We start from the raw sequence: 17,475 nt of genomic DNA, 5'->3' as shown, positions 1-17,475 counted from the left end.
CAAATACTTAAACAGCGAAATGCATGTGAATAATTCTGGATTGTAGATTACTCCATGCTTTTTAAGGTAAAAGTGAATGGTAAATTTTTAGATGCTTGCATAACATTTTATTGATCTGTATACACTTGAATCTCTTTTATTTTTACATTCTGTTTTGCCCACAGACAGCCTTTTGATTGATTACCAGTTTACCTTTAGCTTATTACAAGAGGACGATCGCCATCACACTGCCATAAACTTTATAGCAAATCCAGAACAGGTAAGAAAAAGTTATTAACTTTAGACAAGTTTTGGAGAGTCACGATTAAGTTTTCCATTGTATTTGACCATGTTTAAAGGTTTGCCAAGTGCCTATAAGTTACTAGAGATATTTCAAATATTTTCAAAAACTGAAAATTAGTCCTGTGAAAATTCATGGAGAAAACTCACTAAATTGAAGTTGTACTTCAGATCAACTAATACTCAATTTCAACTGATTTATTTTATTGTTGTTCCCATGGATAAACAAGTTTTAGTATCTCCCCGAGATGAATTAAATGAGTATACCCTTCATTTAAGAAATCTTTATTAACAGATGATGAAAAAAAATTTGAATTGTAATTAAAATATAGCCATTTGCCATGTATTTTTTCTTTAGTTTTATAAAGAAAATGATTTCATTATTTTTATCACACTCTGAAAATATAACTGGTGTAGTTATATGCTTACTTGTACCCTGTTGTTACTGAAGGAAAAGAGAGGATTGCCTTTGGCTCTGAATTGTGATCGTTTCTATTTATGTTTAAAATGAAAAACGGAAGATGATTAAAAGGCTATATTCAGTTATTTGCAGTAGAGTAATATTCAATACATTCTGATATATGTATTAACTTCAATGTATTTTCTTTTTTTAATCCAGTCAAATAAAAATTTGGATATATCAATTAATGCATCAAACAACTTCAACCTCAATATTACATGGTCTATTGGTTCTACAGGTGAGGGTGAATTTTGGTATGATGACTTTTTCCCATATGATTTCATGATCCTTTAAGCTATTTTAACCTGATTGTCTCTTTGTTGCTAATTTTGATAATAAAACTTTACCAAATGTGTTCTTTTGCCATTATCATTATGCCGTTATTAATTATATTATTTAAACCTCAGATGATAATTTGCAATCTGAACAAAGCTTCATTAATATGTTAACTTTCTCTCCTATTCAATTAAAATTACTTTGGTAGGAAAAGCTTGTAGTCTATTTAAATTTTTAAAATAACAGTGCTATGAAATGCCGTGATTTTAATTAAGATAAATTGCTTCCTTAACTACTGCAGAGACTGAGATTTTAATTTCTTTGTTTCAGTGTTCAAGCTAAAAATTTAATTATTAACCTTAACATTGATATCAAACAATAAAGTTCTTCTGTGTATGCTGATAAAAGGAGCTGCTTATCTATTTTTCTCCAACTTTGAACCCCATTACTCTTCTTTGTTTTAATAAGAAGGAAGAAAAGCTTTATTTAGAGTTTCTCTGAATTGGTTCTGTTGACTTTCTGAAAACATATCCAAGGAGAAACATGATGCTTAAATTGCAATTGTACTAAAATAAAATAAAAAAATATTTTTAGAGAAGGTTCAGTTTTTCTTACTTAAACTTGTGAATTTCCTCATCAATGTATTTCTAAAGTATTTTAACATACCGTAGTTAGTAAATTCTGTTTATTCCTTTGTTTTAACTTAGCAGTCACCCATATATTTGCAAAAAAATTACATATTTATTATTACATATATTTTTAAAGCTTTCATGAACAATTAAAACTCTGCAGCAATAATGTAAGATGTAGACTATGCTTTACTAACCCATGAATTTTTACTCAAGTTGAGAGTGAATTACTAGAGGAAAGTGTATTATCTGTTTAGCTGACCATAAAAACTTTCTTCTAAAATTCATGTAACTTCTATCAATTTTATGATTCGTTTATGATCGTTTGAAACCAGAGTAAGAGTTTCTGTGAATTCTCTCTGTGTATATGAAATATACCTGATTGGCCATGTAAACCTCAATAAAGGATTATTAAAGTTTTACAATGAAGACACCAAAAGTAATTCAAGAGTTTAAATTTCTTGTCCAAATTTACATGGCCACCTTTAATGATGATTAATATTTTTCTTAAATATATATATATCTACATGTGGATTTTTTTAGCTGGAACAATATCTGGAGAAGAGATTCCTGTTGTTTCTAAGGCTAATATTAAGGAATACAGAGATAGCTTTTCCTGTGAAAAATTTAACTTTCGGAGCAACCCAAACATCACTTTCTATGTCTATGTCAGCAATTTCTCCTGGCCAATCAAAATACAGGTTAGTATGACTGTTTTGTGCTTATAAAGATGTTGATGTCTTAGCTTTACATTGAATTTCATGTTTCCAGTCATATGGAAAGTATACAAATTGTATTATTTAGATGCTGTACTTTCCCTAGTGAATCAGACCAGACTGTTGATTTTAGAATCTGAACTTAAAAGTATGGAACATAAATATTTATTCGTAATTTATCGTATGCATTTAGATGTATACATAAAAGAGGGCATACAAGTACGTATGTACGTACCTAGATATTTTTGTATATACTTTCATTAATCATTAGCTTGCTTAGCCTCTGATTTTCTTAAAGATTCAATGTCTGTATCATATTTCAGTATTACAAACTTCAGTTAAATCTAAGTATAGTTGGTTAGAATTTATATTCTTTGACTTCATTGGAATCAATTTCACTGAGCATTTTCTGGAATAGTGAGATGCTGTGCAGTGGGAGACTCAAAAATCAATGCAATTTTTTTTTTCTTCCCCCAAGAAGTTTCAGCAGTATTTATAGTTAGTTACTGTAGCTGCATTTGGAAATACTGTGTCCCCTGCACCAGTCAAGGAGCTCTTTATGTGGATGAGCAGCTTTTGGCTATCGCTCCCTTATGGAATTAATTCTCAAAAAGGAAACTGTTAAAATAATAAAATTTCTTAATTCCTAGTGGTTTGCTCAGGAAATAGGAACAAGCTCAATACTCTTGCCAGTTAACCATGATTACAAATATTTCACAGGTTTCCATTTTGATGGACAAAACCCCTGTATTTTTATAAAATACAGAGCCTGTTTCTCTCTTCACACACACACAGACACACACGTATATATGATAAAGTCACCTGCTTAGGAGCCCCCTGGATTATAGCAGTCATCTTCTAAGTAAATTGGCAAAGAAGTATTATCCTTGTGTTGTGTTAAGTAAAGCTAGTCTTTTCTTAATAACACATGAATGTTAACTGTAAATATAAGTGATATATCATCTCAAAGGATGAATTTGTGGAACTGACTAACATTTATGCATATGCTATTTTATATATAAAAACCTGAAGGTCAACTGCTTTCTTTTCATACTAGTATTTTTACACCCACTTTCTAAGGACAGAGCAACTTCAGTTGCCAAACAGCCTTCCCAAACAAACCTGTGAAGCAATTTAAGCTGTAAATTCATTACATGCTACTTTCATCTTTAAGACTGGAAGGTGCCTGTATCATCATTTTAAGACAACTGTTATTAAGGTGATGTATTCCTCAGATGTGTAACTTTTTGTCAGATATTGGCAGATTGCAGCTCCTTCCTGTGCTGTTTCCTGCAGTATAGCACCTTAATGGCAACATGTTTTAATGTTTGGTAAAGGGAATCCCTGATTATTCATTACATTTATTCTTTTTTCTCCCCTCTTTTTAATCAGACTTTTCCTTATCTGTTACAGTTGCACAGGTTTTTTTTTTGTATTTGTTTTTGAGGCACATTGAGATTCATCAGTCTGGACAGTTCTATCTCAGAGATGATGGTGCTTGAGTTTGCGTTTCTTTCCTGTCCTGCTAATTTTTCACGGAAAAATTTCTTTCATCTAGATATGAAGTCACTACAATTTAATGCAGCTGAAAAGGAATGCTAAGGTCCAATTAAGTAAACTGCTTCAGGATGTTAATATTGTTCTCTATGTTTGCCTTCCTGAATCAAAAATATTATTATTTAGCTCTCAACTTTTTTATGCTGTGATTTTTCCTATTTTCCAAGGAAATACCTGAAGTTCACATTACTCGTACTGATTTCTTATGTTTGGTGCTCTAGCAGTAGATGAGATCTTCAAATGGTAAATGGAGTAGGGAGCTTTTCATAGAAAACAAGTTTAGTTTTATATTTTAACTTTAGGATTCTCTGTATAATAGAAATTTAAAAAATATATGAACCTTCCTATGACTTAGGGTAAGAGAGGGAATGGTTCATCCCTGTGCAGGGGCTGAAGTTTCCAAGGCCAGTACTAAATGGGCTCGCAGTTCTAATGTTTGTGATCTCCAACATCTACATCTCTTAGCATACCAAGTTTCAGCTTCACAGTATGCAAAAGTGGTTGATATCAGTCTGTTGATGATCATTCTTACAAAAATGATGTTACTGTTATACTGATGACAGGACTTCAGGAGAGTGAAGATACTGATGACGTATTTGAGTTCTCGTTCAGAATGGGAACTCTCATAGCTGGTCTCTGAATTAATTTTCAAATGGTTAAGAAATCAGTTTCTTGAATTGGCCACCTTTGCCTTTCTGTGTTGAATAGAGAGTTAACTCTGGGTTCTAGTGCCAGGCTTTGGGTATCGTGAAAGCTGGCCTATGCATAAATGGTCTTAGACACCAAACTATTTGCACTGTAGTCCTTTCCTCTAATGCAGTCACGCTGCACTGGTTGGATAGTCTTGCTTAAAAAAGTAGTGATATTTTAAATCAACTCAGCACTGAAGGTTTCTTTTAATCCTGTTAAAGCTAAGGAAGTTATTGTGGCTTTCTCGAGAGGAACTCTGTTCATAGGAGTAAGTAAGGTAGCGAGAAATTTGGCATATGCCTTTTACACAAAACTTTCATTAGAAAAGTAAAAACTTACTTCAGCACATCTAGTATTTTTCAGGTGCAATCTGAGTACCAATCTCCTGTATTTACTTTATTCATTATGTCTTGTCAAGAAAATATTATATAAAGGAAGAATTCCTAAGGAAACAATGACCTTACTTCTGTTGTAACTGGTATTTCAAGTTGTGTTGTTGATACGCATTTCACCACTCTCCTTTTATGCCTGCTCTTATGCTGGCACTGGAGCTAAGATTGTCCTTCATCGGGAGGGTTTGGCTGTTGGTGTTGGAGTCACTGCTCTTACTGTTTCATTTTCTACAGGAGAAAGAACAGCACTCCTCGTTATGCAAGGCACTTAGTTTCATTTTCTGTCAGAGTCACCTATATCATCTCTATTTTTACATTCAATTCTCTTCAAGATTTTCATGACTACACGGAAATACTGTGCATCCCAGCAGGTGATTGTTTATTTGGATCAATGACTCACAGTTGCTTCCTCAAGTACTTTTATTATGCATGTTACCTACTCAGCAAACTTGGCCTTTTTTTCCTGAATCTTAATAATTCCCTGGTGATTGTAACACAAAATATCCTCATTTGAAATACAATAAATACTCTTTGAAAAAAGAGTATGTGGTGGTTGTGTCCATACAACTGTTTCCTGAAGATCTCTTGCTCTCTGACAACTCTTTGCCAGCAACTACCCAGTGACCAGTTTTGTTTTTGTCACTGGTGAGCGTTATGATGTCAGCATACAAGTTCTTTGGCACTCCATAGCAGTGAATTACTTGCCAGTCATAGAAACTATGTAGGAAATTTTCAGTTTCTGAAGTCCTGCTCTCTTTGTAAAACTGTGCTCTAGGTTCCCATTAGTCAGCACCCCTCTTCTGTCCATAATGGCTGTGGGCACACAGCTGAGTGCTCAATCAGTAAGAGGGCTCTGCAACCCTGAGGGGAAAATGCTGCATTAAAATTTCCTGATGCTAAAAGCATTTTATTTAGCTGTAAGATCTCTTCTTCCTTGACATCAAAGGAGAAGTAGAAATGTGACATAGTTGCATAAGAGGTCATTAGAAAGATGGTGATATAGGACATCTTCAGCTTAGAGCTGTTTCCACAAATAGACCTGTTATCGAGTGTGACATGGACAGCTACCAGTTTTTCTCAGAAGTATGTAAGTAGGTATACACTGGCACACAAGTGTTGGGTGTTTTCCTCTTGAGTTATTGGAAGAGTTTATTCCGCACTTTTTCTCCATTTCCTGTAATGCAGAGTTGACTGGAAAGTAGGGATGAATACGGACCCCTATGCTTAGCTGTTCCAGACTTTCACAGGCAACAATAGTTCATACATCTTTCCAGAGAAAGTCTGTCTAAAGTATCTTTGTTATTTGAGGATTCAAATGTCCAAGTAATCGGACGTGATTTATCATCCAGACTTACCAGCCTTATGTTTGACTGTTTTTGACAGTCCCAACTTTTTACGTCTACCATCTCTTACATATCTGTTAAACAGGGCTCCATGAGAAAATGCTGTTGTCTTAAATAGGCTAGATTTCTGAATAGAATATGTGGCAAAGCCCCATGACTTATTTCTGCTCGTTTTTATTTTATTTTGAGAGTAGATGTAATTTAGACTCCACTGGTAATGGAATTTGAAGGCTGTGACACTTATTGAAAAGCAGTAACTCAGACTTTAGCCAGCACCTCAAATAATGGTCGGTGGTCCCTGAAGTCGTAAGCAGTCATAAAGCCTGGGCTTCTGACAGCTATGCAAATATTAATAACAGCAGTAACAACCCTTCAGTCTCAAGAAACTAATTTTATGGCAAAGGATTTTTGTTATTGAAGCAGGTAACATATGTGTTTCCTTTTTTTTTTCTTTTTTTTTTTGGTCACTTGCTCCCATATTCTGAAAAGTAGCAAGTGCATATGAAACAAGCAAATACCCTTAAAATGCTGTCCTGGCTATCTGGTTGATGTACTGTGTCCCTAAGGACAGCAATAATGTTCTTGCTTCCAGATCACCTGCTTCCATGCACCTATATCTCTTTATAACTGTCAAACTTGTAAGTCTGATCTCAACTTGTGCCTGAGCAGCAAAATTTTCTACTGGTTTTAAAGCTGTATCTGGAGATAATAGTAACTATTCTACTAGTTATTTTCTTTTTCTCCTTAAAGTGTAAATGAAAAATTCGCAAGTGTCTGAGTTTTAATTGGGAGGGTCAGTTTAAATTATAGGGCTCAACCTCAGCAGCAAAGCACTGCCTGGCAAAATTAGGTTTGTGTTTAATGAAAAAAAAAATAATCTTGTTACTCATTTTTGATCATAGAATTGTTAATCTAACATGTTTCCACAATGTAAAACAATTATTGTTACAGCGAAGTTAGACATGATGTTAGTGTACATGTAGAATGCCCAAATGTGTTGGAAAGAAGGAATTTAATTATTTTTAGACAAGCCTACTGCAAGCTTTAGTAGCATATTGTTGGGTTCTTTTTTTCTGTACTGTTGTTCCTGAGGAAAACTATCTTTGGCATCCTGTATTACTTTGTATGCCAGAACAGAATAATGAATTATGGTGAAGATTTAAATTTTATTTTTATCTAGCACAACAAATAATCAAAACTACTTTATATATAAATTTTCAAGAGACTTTTTTATTTTTTTTAAAGAGGAATCCAGTGTTCTTTCAGTTTACTGGCTCCTGTTTCAGAATTGATTTTCTTTCCCCTGTTAATAGCCTGCCTGTAGCAACTGAAGGAGTGTAATGTAAATCAAGAAGCATATCTACCCTTGTAACAAAATTTACTGTGTAGCATAATTTATTTCAGCTTTTTTTTTTTTGTTTGTTTTGGAGTTCATTTTTAAGTTTTGACATTCATGAATGACTTATATGTTGTAAAAGCTCCAAGAAGTAAGACTTGTCTGTCATTGCCATTAGAAGTTACAACAGTAGCTAAACCTAATTACTAAGTTAACAAATAAAGATCAGAGCTTTTTGGTTTTTAAGACCTTTCCGAATTTTGCAAAGGTCGTGATTTTGGAATCTTTACTTGGGAAATGTGTATTTATCCACATGTAGCTGTGCTTGTGCAGAACCTCCTCCTGTCAGTGATTGCATACCGAAATCTAATCTCTATGATTTATGGTGAATGATTCAATTTCTAAGTGCCTTAATAGTTTTCATAGAGGCTGCTGAGTAACTGCATATAGCTATGTGTGAAGACACTATAATTCTTGAAACACTAAACAGGTATTGATGATGAAGTGGATACATTAGCTTCCAAAATGACTTTGATGTTTTCTTACAGTAAATATAAAATCCCTGTTAAAAAGAGGTTTGAAGGTAGTATGCCAAGAACAAAAGCTTGGGAAATCCACCAAACTGCCATTTAGTTACAATTCTGCAAGGAGCATGAAATTTTTTTTGAACAGAAAAAAAAAACAGGAAAATAAGACATCTATCAGTACAGGGTGGGTTAGAGTTTACAGATGATTGAGTAATAGCCTAAAATGTAAATACGTACTTAGCTTCTGTTTTTAATAGGGATGATGGTGTTGATCACAGTGTAAAGTCAGGATTGCTAATAATAATAAATATATATTTATAAAAATTATCCTCAACAGAGTTGAATGCAAAACTTGAGCTTAATGTGCTGCTTAGATTAGGCACCAGGTAATATCCATCCTAGAGTGTGAAGGAAGTGACATGTGAAATTGCAGAGCCAAAAGCAAACGCACGTTTGCTATCTGAATGTAGGAAAGAAGGGATTCAGGTAACAACAGATTTAGTAGTGTACAGTGCTTTAGGAGAGACTGAAGGAAAGCTACGTTATAGTATTTGGAATTTTGTCAGGTCTTATGCATTGATTCCAAGCATTAAGTTAGACAGTAAGGGAATTAATTGATGATTGTAAAGGAGAAGAATGTAGATCTAAAGGAGCAGATTTCAGTAACAGATCATGTGGCTGCTCATGATACATTTTCACTGCAATATTCTGCCAAAGTGACTAATCTAATTACCTTTCTGGGCATGGCAGAATGGAAAAATTTAGATTGTTTGACAGGAAAAAAAAAAGTCTGGAGATTCAGATTTATAGCTGGCATAGGATTGTTTGTTATACCTGATTAAAATATATGAAAAGATGTTTTAATTGTTTCTTAATTCGATGTAAATAGAGTATTTACTCTAGAGTAATTTTTAGAAAAAAAACCAAACAGCTCCACTAAGTGAAGGAATTCAAAATTATTGTAAAATTGAGATCAGTGGACAGCAGCATGGAGGTGAAGTTTCATCTTTCAGTACTAAATTCTAAAACTAAACTCCATTCTATTTTTCAGCACATTAAATAATATTTTAAAAAATCCTGTGTCATAGTTACATTATTGCAGGTATATCCGTTACGTGTATTAATTATTGCATTACATAAAGTAGTTAAACAGTACTACCCAAATGCTGTTACAGTAATCACAATTACCTTTTTTCTTTCTGAGGTAATAAAATATAATACTAGAAACCTGCTGGTTCTTGCCTTGGAAAATTGACTATCTATAATATCTATAACTTATTTCCTTGCAGCTGCAAGATCAATTGTGGGCAGAATAAATCACAAGACTGTATAATATTCCCCAAAAGCTTAATGTGCCCAAATCCAACATGGCATTTTCCAAAATGCTTCCTGTGAATCCTGAAGTATTGCTAAAATGAGGAGGTCTTTTCTGATGATTAGATTATGCCTTTTTTCTTGAACAAATAATGATAGAGCTGTTAACATTTGTCTTAAATTATACCAGAACAAGGTTACCAACATATTGTGCCAACTTCTACACCACTCTAATAAACGTAAATGTAAATTTCATTACTCTCCCTGGTACATTACTTTTTTGAATCACCTTACAAAAGGTTTAATATGAGCCACCAGAATATCTGTAAATATTTAACATAGTTGATATGTTTATCAGAAACTAGAAGCACTGTTAATAGTTCAGCTGATCATTTAAGGGAACCAAAACACCTAATTAAGAGATAATTAGTCCTCAATGATGCATAATTTTAATTGGTGTATAATTTGAATATCTGAGATAAGATCTCCTGCAACTGATGTGCAAATTGTATGGGGTTTTCTTTTCCACACAGACCAAGACACCATCTACTGGTAGCTGTATAACGCAATAGAGACGTATAGATACTGTATTTGCTAATAAAAATTATCTCCTTGTGATGTTTAGCAAGTAGATATATGAGATTTTTTTTCTGTAATTTCCATTTCCCTTATCTACTTAATTAAGTAAATTGTAGTTAGAACATTTAGAATGAAATAGAAAATATTGTTCAAATATAGCTTTTATTTATTCAGGACTTTTTATTAGCTACAGTAAAATAAATCAATTATTCATCTTGGGGTTTTGAGAGGGAACGTATGACAGGGTATAGAAACCTAGTTTTTTAATAATAAGTAAAAAAACCTTCAAAGATTAAGATTCTCCCTGAAGAGCACGTCTATGCCTTGTTGAACTGCAGAAGCCTATAAAGGTCATACACAGTGGCTCCCACACAGAACAATGTGAAAGTAAATGTTTGGCTTGTAGGGAATCAGAATGAAAATAAGAAAAAGGTGGTAGAGAATAGATACTTTCATCCTATTTATCATGACTGTCAGTTCTAGAAACCTTAGTTGCCCTCTCTAACCAGGATTTTGTAGATAAATGCGGCAACATGCAGGATTTCTGTTTCTCATATTTTTGTTTAAATTGAGGTTTGTGGCAAACTGGACCAAATCCATGTTTTTCAACATTTTTTAATAAACAAAATGTCAGTGGCCCAAAATCAACTTAAAAATTCCAGTGTAAGGTGTTTGTGAAGTAAGCTTCTCGGGAGTCTCACATCTATTGAACAGTGATGACAATCTCGTCAGCCTCACCAACATGATCATGGTCCTGACATTGACAGGAGTTTCAGATTTTCAAGTTAGAGTAGCTTTTAAATTTACTAAGGTCTTCTAAGTAGAAGGTGTTTTTACTGATCAAGGTGCTCTGAACTGTCACTCAGAGCTACAAGGTACCTGGACTAACTGGAACCCCTGTCTAAAAATACAAACCAGAGCTCATTTACATCATAGGATTGCCCTTCAGCAGACATGGTCGCTTGTCCCATGACGTGAAAGCTCTAAATCTGACCTGTGAGCACTGAGCCAATAAAGTATGTCATGGTGAACTGTCTCTGAGCCAGTGACCCTGCTGTTTCCAGCTCTAGGTAAGCTTGACAGCAATAGCTGAAGATACAGCTCAGGGATTTTGTTTAGGACTTTGAAGCTTAGTTCCTCAGGCCATGGCAAACTACCTAGAAACTGTAGGGATGCTTACAGCTAAGTTTGCAGAGTGCTCTAACTCCCAGCTTTCCAAAAGCACTGAAGCTTCACAAGTTGAGGCTGTTTATCTGCAGGAACATTCTCAGGAGTGAGCTAAGGTGCCGTCAGCATCCTCAGCATTAGGAGTCCTACCTTAGATTAAGCAGACGTTCATGCTTAAGAAAGAAAGAATGTTTCTTTTAGTGAATCAGTAGTTTTGATGGCACCCTAGTGTGTAGGAGTTATTTGTAGTCGCAGATGCAAGGAGTTAAATTTATATGTGCTACTAGAAGACAATCTTTGAGAATGGAAAATAATTGCCCTACATTGATTTTTGGGACCTCTTCTAAGCTGTTTTTGTTGTGATGAGATATTTCATATAGACCTCTACTTTTTACAAAGCTAGATATTAATCTTTTAACCATACAGTCAATGTATTAATTTCTGTGAGGAAATAACAAAATGAAAGTATTAGTCAATGAGACTCCAGGATTTTCAAATCCAGAGCCATTCTGTGTTTCCTCATGGATTATGTAATGCTTATATGATTTGACCTGAGCTAACCAATGTGAAGATGTGAGGAGGTCAGAGTCCACTGGTGTCATTCCTGAGAAACACAGAAAGAACAGCATAAAGTTGGGCAGAATCACAGGCAAGAAGACCAGCTCAAACCTGTAAACGTGAATGTTAATTGGGCAGATACTGGGGAGCTGTTGTGCTTTTTGTTAGATTATAGTGTGAATGCTCATTCCTTCAGACTGTGAAAAAAAAAAAATTTTTTTTTTTTAATTATGAAATGTTGATTGCTAGTTTTTGCTTTGAAATGCTTTAAGGATCTTTAAATTGTGGCAATGGTGTCATTTTAGAAATCTCTTGAATTCTTTACTATGTGGAAGCTGATTGCATATATTTTGAAGAAACATTGATAAAAAACAACAAACTGCTTGGTCTCTATTGCATAAACATATTCTGAGCCTCCAGGGAAGCAGTAGCAACAGCTATCAGACATAGATAGCATATTAGACAAGAGGATGGAGAGCTTGCAGGTCATCTGCTTTTTTAAAAAATATGACTTTAAGTACATTAGTTACTTGTCATTACTTTTTCATGTAAGCACTTGATTTCATTGCTACCTTGGTGTTATATCTCATAGATGATAAATCCAGAAGGGGCTGCTGTGATCATATAATCTGAAATGAGACATAAACTACAGCGTAGGCTTTCACAAATTAATTGCTATTTGAACTAGACCATATATCTAAAAAAAACCAACAACCTACTCTTGGCTTAAGTATTCCTAGAAATGGGATACGCACTAGACTCCCACTAAATAGTTCTGACTGTTAATTATTGCCACTGTTTAAAAACATGTGATTCATGCTAAGTGTCGCTTTCCACAGGCTAATCTTGAAATACAGTTTTATGCTAGAAGGAAGAGCTTCCTCCTCCAAAGGATGTGCTGTTGCTGTAAATACCATGTACTCCATCACCTTTTCTTCAGCTTTTCTCCAGTCTTACTGTCATTCTTGTGGCTTTTCTCTGAACCCTCCAGTATTTCAGTATCCCTTGGGAATTATGGATGCCAGAACTGGATATGCTTTTCCAAGCATGATTACATCTGTTTCAGATACAGAGTTAATGATGTGCTTGAGGGGGCAGAAAAAGAGTGCTTTGCTGCAGCTCCCCTGTGGGCCAAGCTGTGCTGCTGAAGGAAGCAGAGCAATCTTAGCACCACCTTGCCTGGTCTTTCTTCTTGTGACTCTAATCCACCATTTTCATTACATTCAGTATTTTCCTCTATACACCCAGGATTACCATAGCCCTTTCATCACAGCATTGGGAATTTAATGATTATCTGCCAATTCCCCAAATGTTTTTCAGTGTCACTGAGTCCAGAATAGCATCCTTGAGAATGATCTTCATTCTTTCTTTCCACATTTATACTATCAAAGGCAGTTTTTATTGCTTTTGCTTTCCCTTTATCCTCCTGTACAAATGACTTGGTAAAAGTGACCTGTTATTTCCACTTTCTTCCCTCAGCATGCCAAATAAAAATACAGTAATAATGATATTGTTTTCTTTCCAGTTAATGACAAGCTTTAAATAACACTGGAAAACAAAGATCCAAAAATCTTGATATGCCTTGTATTAGAAACACATTTGTACATATACAAATCTCTATTTCCAATTGCATTTCACATTAGTTAAGGTTTAATACATGCCGTGTTGAATTTGTATTATTCTGGTTTCTCAAAGTGGTGCTTTTGCTGGAAGGATTAATGCAATCTCTTTGTATCTGTAAATAGAAAAATCTCCAGAAGGGGAGTAGAAGTTCTGTTACTTGTATTGCTGTGTATGTTGTTGGCAATGGGTTAGGAGGTGGTCTATGCAGGCATGAATTGGAGAGTAGGTATCTCCTGTGAAAACATGTAATACCTGCTGGTTATAGAATACTTATTTTGAATACATATACTCTTAAAGTTGATAAAATGAATTTTTAGACCAATATGCTTTACAAATTTTACTATTCTATTCCTACATTATTATTTATCTTACTTGAAGTGTAGTCATTCTAATCTCTCTTTCTGTTACTCCTTGATTAACATGCCTTTCACAAAACTGAGGGAGAGTGAATCTTCTGCCTTTCTTTCCTTCCTTTTTCCCTTCTAGTTTCGTGATGTACTCATTTTACTTTCTTGTCTTTTCCTTTGATTATTATTCTTTACTGTGACAAGAAAAATGCACCAGACTGACATTGTTAGAGATTGCAGTCTTGTTAAAATTGCCGTATTAACTAGCAGTCCAGGTAGTGAAAAACCATTCAAGCTGTCAGATATTCTCAAATGAGTGAAATAAAAGCTGTTTGTATGTATATAGAATCATCATTACTCCTTTGTCTCGTAATACTGTCTTTGCTCAGGCTTTGAATTGTTTTCATTTAAGGTATTTTTTTTTTTATTCCCAGTGGTATTGTCTGAGAAATTCTCTGCTGTGTACATATGAGAGTTTTGCAGAAATGACTAATTTTCACTGATAACAAAGTTTTTGTATTAAATATCTCTAGCGGAATCGTTTCATATTGGAGTTCTTCATCAAATTAATATCTAAATAGCACAAAATTCACTTGCTGTGGATACAGAGGTTCTGAGTCTGGGAAACACAGAATAGTTTGTGTTGGAAGAACCTCTGAAGGTCTCCAGTCCAGCCCCCTGCTCAGAGCAGGGCCAACTTAGATCTGACTGCTCAGAGCAGGGTGAAGTTAGATCTGATTGCTCACATCTTTGTCCAGTTGATTTTTTCCCTTGTATCTCATGTTGCAGTGTGTGTTCCTTGTATCTAATCCTCTTTCTGGGCACCTTTGAGAAGAGCCTGACTCTATATTCTTTGCAACCCCCCCATCAGGTCATCGGAGATGGCGATAAGATCTCTTCTTTGCCTTCTCCTTAAGGCATTCCAAGTTAATGACTTATTACTGTGTGCTAAGATGTGAGCTCAATGAATTTACAGAAGAAGTTTAGATCAATCCCAGGAAATCAGTGCATGCTCCTTGAAACTCTCTCGAATCCCAAGGATTTAAAAATAATGAAAGCGGTCATAAATCTTGAGATCATTATTTAAAATAGTAAGTTGTGTAATATAAATACAAGACGGTTTATTTTACTATTTGTGCAGCTGTTAGGCCTTTTGAACTCCATATTTACATCTCTCTGCACACAAAAAAAAGTTACTTAAATGGTGTTAGGATCATCTCCTAAAACAGAATGAGATGTGGCTTTTGCAGATGCTAATTCTAAACATAGCAACAAAACGTGGAAGAGTATTTTTTGAGAAAACTGTAGTTTTAAATTGTTCCCTTTTGGAGTTGCTGTCCCAGTAAGTGGCTTCTTTCAAAACTGCAAGTTGCTTATTATGCCAGCATAGGTGAATTAACACGTGGTGCTAGAAAGTGGTGTGATCAGATGTTTGTCTCCAAAAAGCACCTGAGAAACTTGCAACTCTCACCATGGAGAGGACTTTGCAGTTGCAAGCCACATCCATTGTACAAACCATAACGTATGAAGTGCCTTTCCAGATTAATCTTTCTTTTCAACTGATATCTTTCCTGTGTAGCATAATCATTATCCTTATTAAACTCTGCTTGTTTTTTTCCCCTTTCTGGCATATGATTATTGAAGTTTACATTGCTGTACTGAAAATTTAACAGTGCTTGTGTGTACACATGTCGTGGTTTAGCTCGGAGTGGCAGCTAAGCACCGCACAGCCGCTTGCTGCATGGGATCTGCCACAGACTGCAGATGCGTCTCTGTTCCAGTGGCGTGGGATCCTCTCCCATGTGAGACAGTGCTTTACGAGCTCCTTTGGGCACAGCAACCCAGTCTGGCATGGGGTCCTCTATGGGCTGCAGGTGTGTCTCTGCTCCACCATTAACCTCCACGGGCTGCAGGGGAATTCCAGCTCCGGTGCACCTCCTCTCCCTCCATCTTCACTGACCTTGCTGTCTGTGGAGTTGTTTCTGTCACGTCTCAGTCCTCCCTCTGCTGCAGCGGTGACCCAGTGCGGAGAGCGGCCGGTGCGGTGGCCGGGGATCAGCTCCTGCCTCCCCCTCCCTACTGCAGGTCCTGCCTGGCTCAGGTTCCTTTGTCCTCTTCTAAATATGTTTATTCACTGAGGTGCTGCCCTGGCCAGAGGTGGGTTTGATGTGGAGCCGGGGGACGCTTCCAGCAGCTCCTCACAGGGGCCATTCCTGTAACCCCGCGCCCGCCGCCAAACCCCACCACACCAACCCGGCACAGCACAGCAGAGATTGGAAAGGAGGAGGATGAAGTGCATCTCCTCAGTAGCAGTAAGGATAAAAAAGGGGAAATGGTGTAAAGCAGCGTTTGAGCTGAAATAGAAGGGCGGAAGGTTTACAGTTTTTCCTTGTTACTGTTACACTTTGCTGAGCTGGTGGTGAGATGTCAGTGGAGAAGGTGTTCATAACGTGTACGTGAACGTTTCAAAAGGAGCCTTTTAGCCCTGCTTTCTCGTTGGGGTGTATTCTTGCATCACTCACGGTCATGAACGTGGTGTGACTGTATCACTGCACCCGTGCCAAAGGGAAGGCTTTCAGTGGCAGTCTTTGAAGTGCTTATGTCAACTCTTCAGTGAGAAAATAACAAAAGATGTGTGTTCTGCCCTATGTAGCAGGTATATTAGCACTCTTGTGGTTAAGTCCCATGTGCATCAGTAAGAATAGATTTTTTTCCTTAGCTGTTACCTTCTCTTTAGACATTAGAAAAGGTGAAAAGCTAGAAAAGCAATTTAATTCACATCAAACCTTTATTAACTACTGTAAGCTGATAATGCTTTTTTTATAAAATTATTACATTGCTTTTTTTTTTTTCTTTTTCCCTAAACTAGTAACGCTTCATTTGTATTCTATCAGCATTAACCACTGGAAAATCCTTTTAAAGCCGTATTCTTCTGTAGTAAGGCTAGTGGTGGTAAAAAAAAAATAAATCAATTTCAGCTGTATTATTTGCAAAGTAATCAATTCAATTCTCCATTCTAACTAGAAGAGGCATCCTGAGGACTTGGAAAAATTATACTAATCTGATATGCTTGATCTTGTCTTTGTTTCATTGTAAAAACCAATACTCATCTCTTTATGTCCACTTCCTTTGAATTTTATTTAGAGTTCAAATAAGTAAGGGCTACTTGAAAACATCTTGAACATGGATGTTCTTTTGACATCCTTTGTCTTACTTGGTCTTATTTTGGCTCCTCTTATGCCCTGGGCACATTTATATGATGTGTTCATCTTCCGTGTTAATTATTGTGATCTGAACAGTGTCTCAAATTAGGTGCTTAAACTAAGTTCAGAAGAGAAATATATGGTAACTTTTCAGTCCTTGGCTTTTATGCATACTAAGCGTTATTCTATTCAAGATTTGATTGCATAATTAATCTTTTAATTATGCAATAATTAAATTTTGCTTATTTTTTACTAACTGCTGATGTATATAGTAATTTATAAAAAATGAAGGGCTGCAAGTTTTATGTGCTGGGTTCCAAGTCTTGCAAATACACATGGAACATTAAAGTGGTCTTCTGACATCTTAGTAACACAGGCTTAGGGCTGCCAGGAGCACTTTCCATCATCAAGATGATGTTGCCTGATGTTGCAAACAAACGTTTTCATGAACTCTTCCATCTATTTTAAAAAGCAGATTT

The 17,475-nt window shown here is 35.6% G+C and overlaps 1 protein-coding gene across 1 annotated transcript in view; it reads left to right on the top strand.

Annotated features, from left to right (window-relative positions):
- ATRNL1 (attractin like 1) overlaps positions 1-17,475 on the top strand; it is a 526,301-nt gene that overhangs the window by 224,660 nt on the left and 284,166 nt on the right. Inside the window, exons 22-24 of the mRNA XM_086616365.1 lie at positions 165-259; positions 899-977; positions 2,188-2,345. Of these exons, the coding sequence (XP_086472491.1) occupies positions 165-259; positions 899-977; positions 2,188-2,345 (332 nt within the window). The remainder of the gene's footprint in view (positions 1-164; positions 260-898; positions 978-2,187; positions 2,346-17,475) is intronic.

This window comes from Tauraco erythrolophus, chromosome 9 (genome assembly GCF_009769465.1).
Source record: "Tauraco erythrolophus isolate bTauEry1 chromosome 9, bTauEry1.pri, whole genome shotgun sequence".
Classification (NCBI taxonomy): domain Eukaryota; kingdom Metazoa; phylum Chordata; class Aves; order Musophagiformes; family Musophagidae; genus Tauraco; species Tauraco erythrolophus.
The sequence above is the reverse complement of the archived record's forward strand: the minus strand, read 5'-3'. Positions and strand labels throughout refer to the sequence as shown.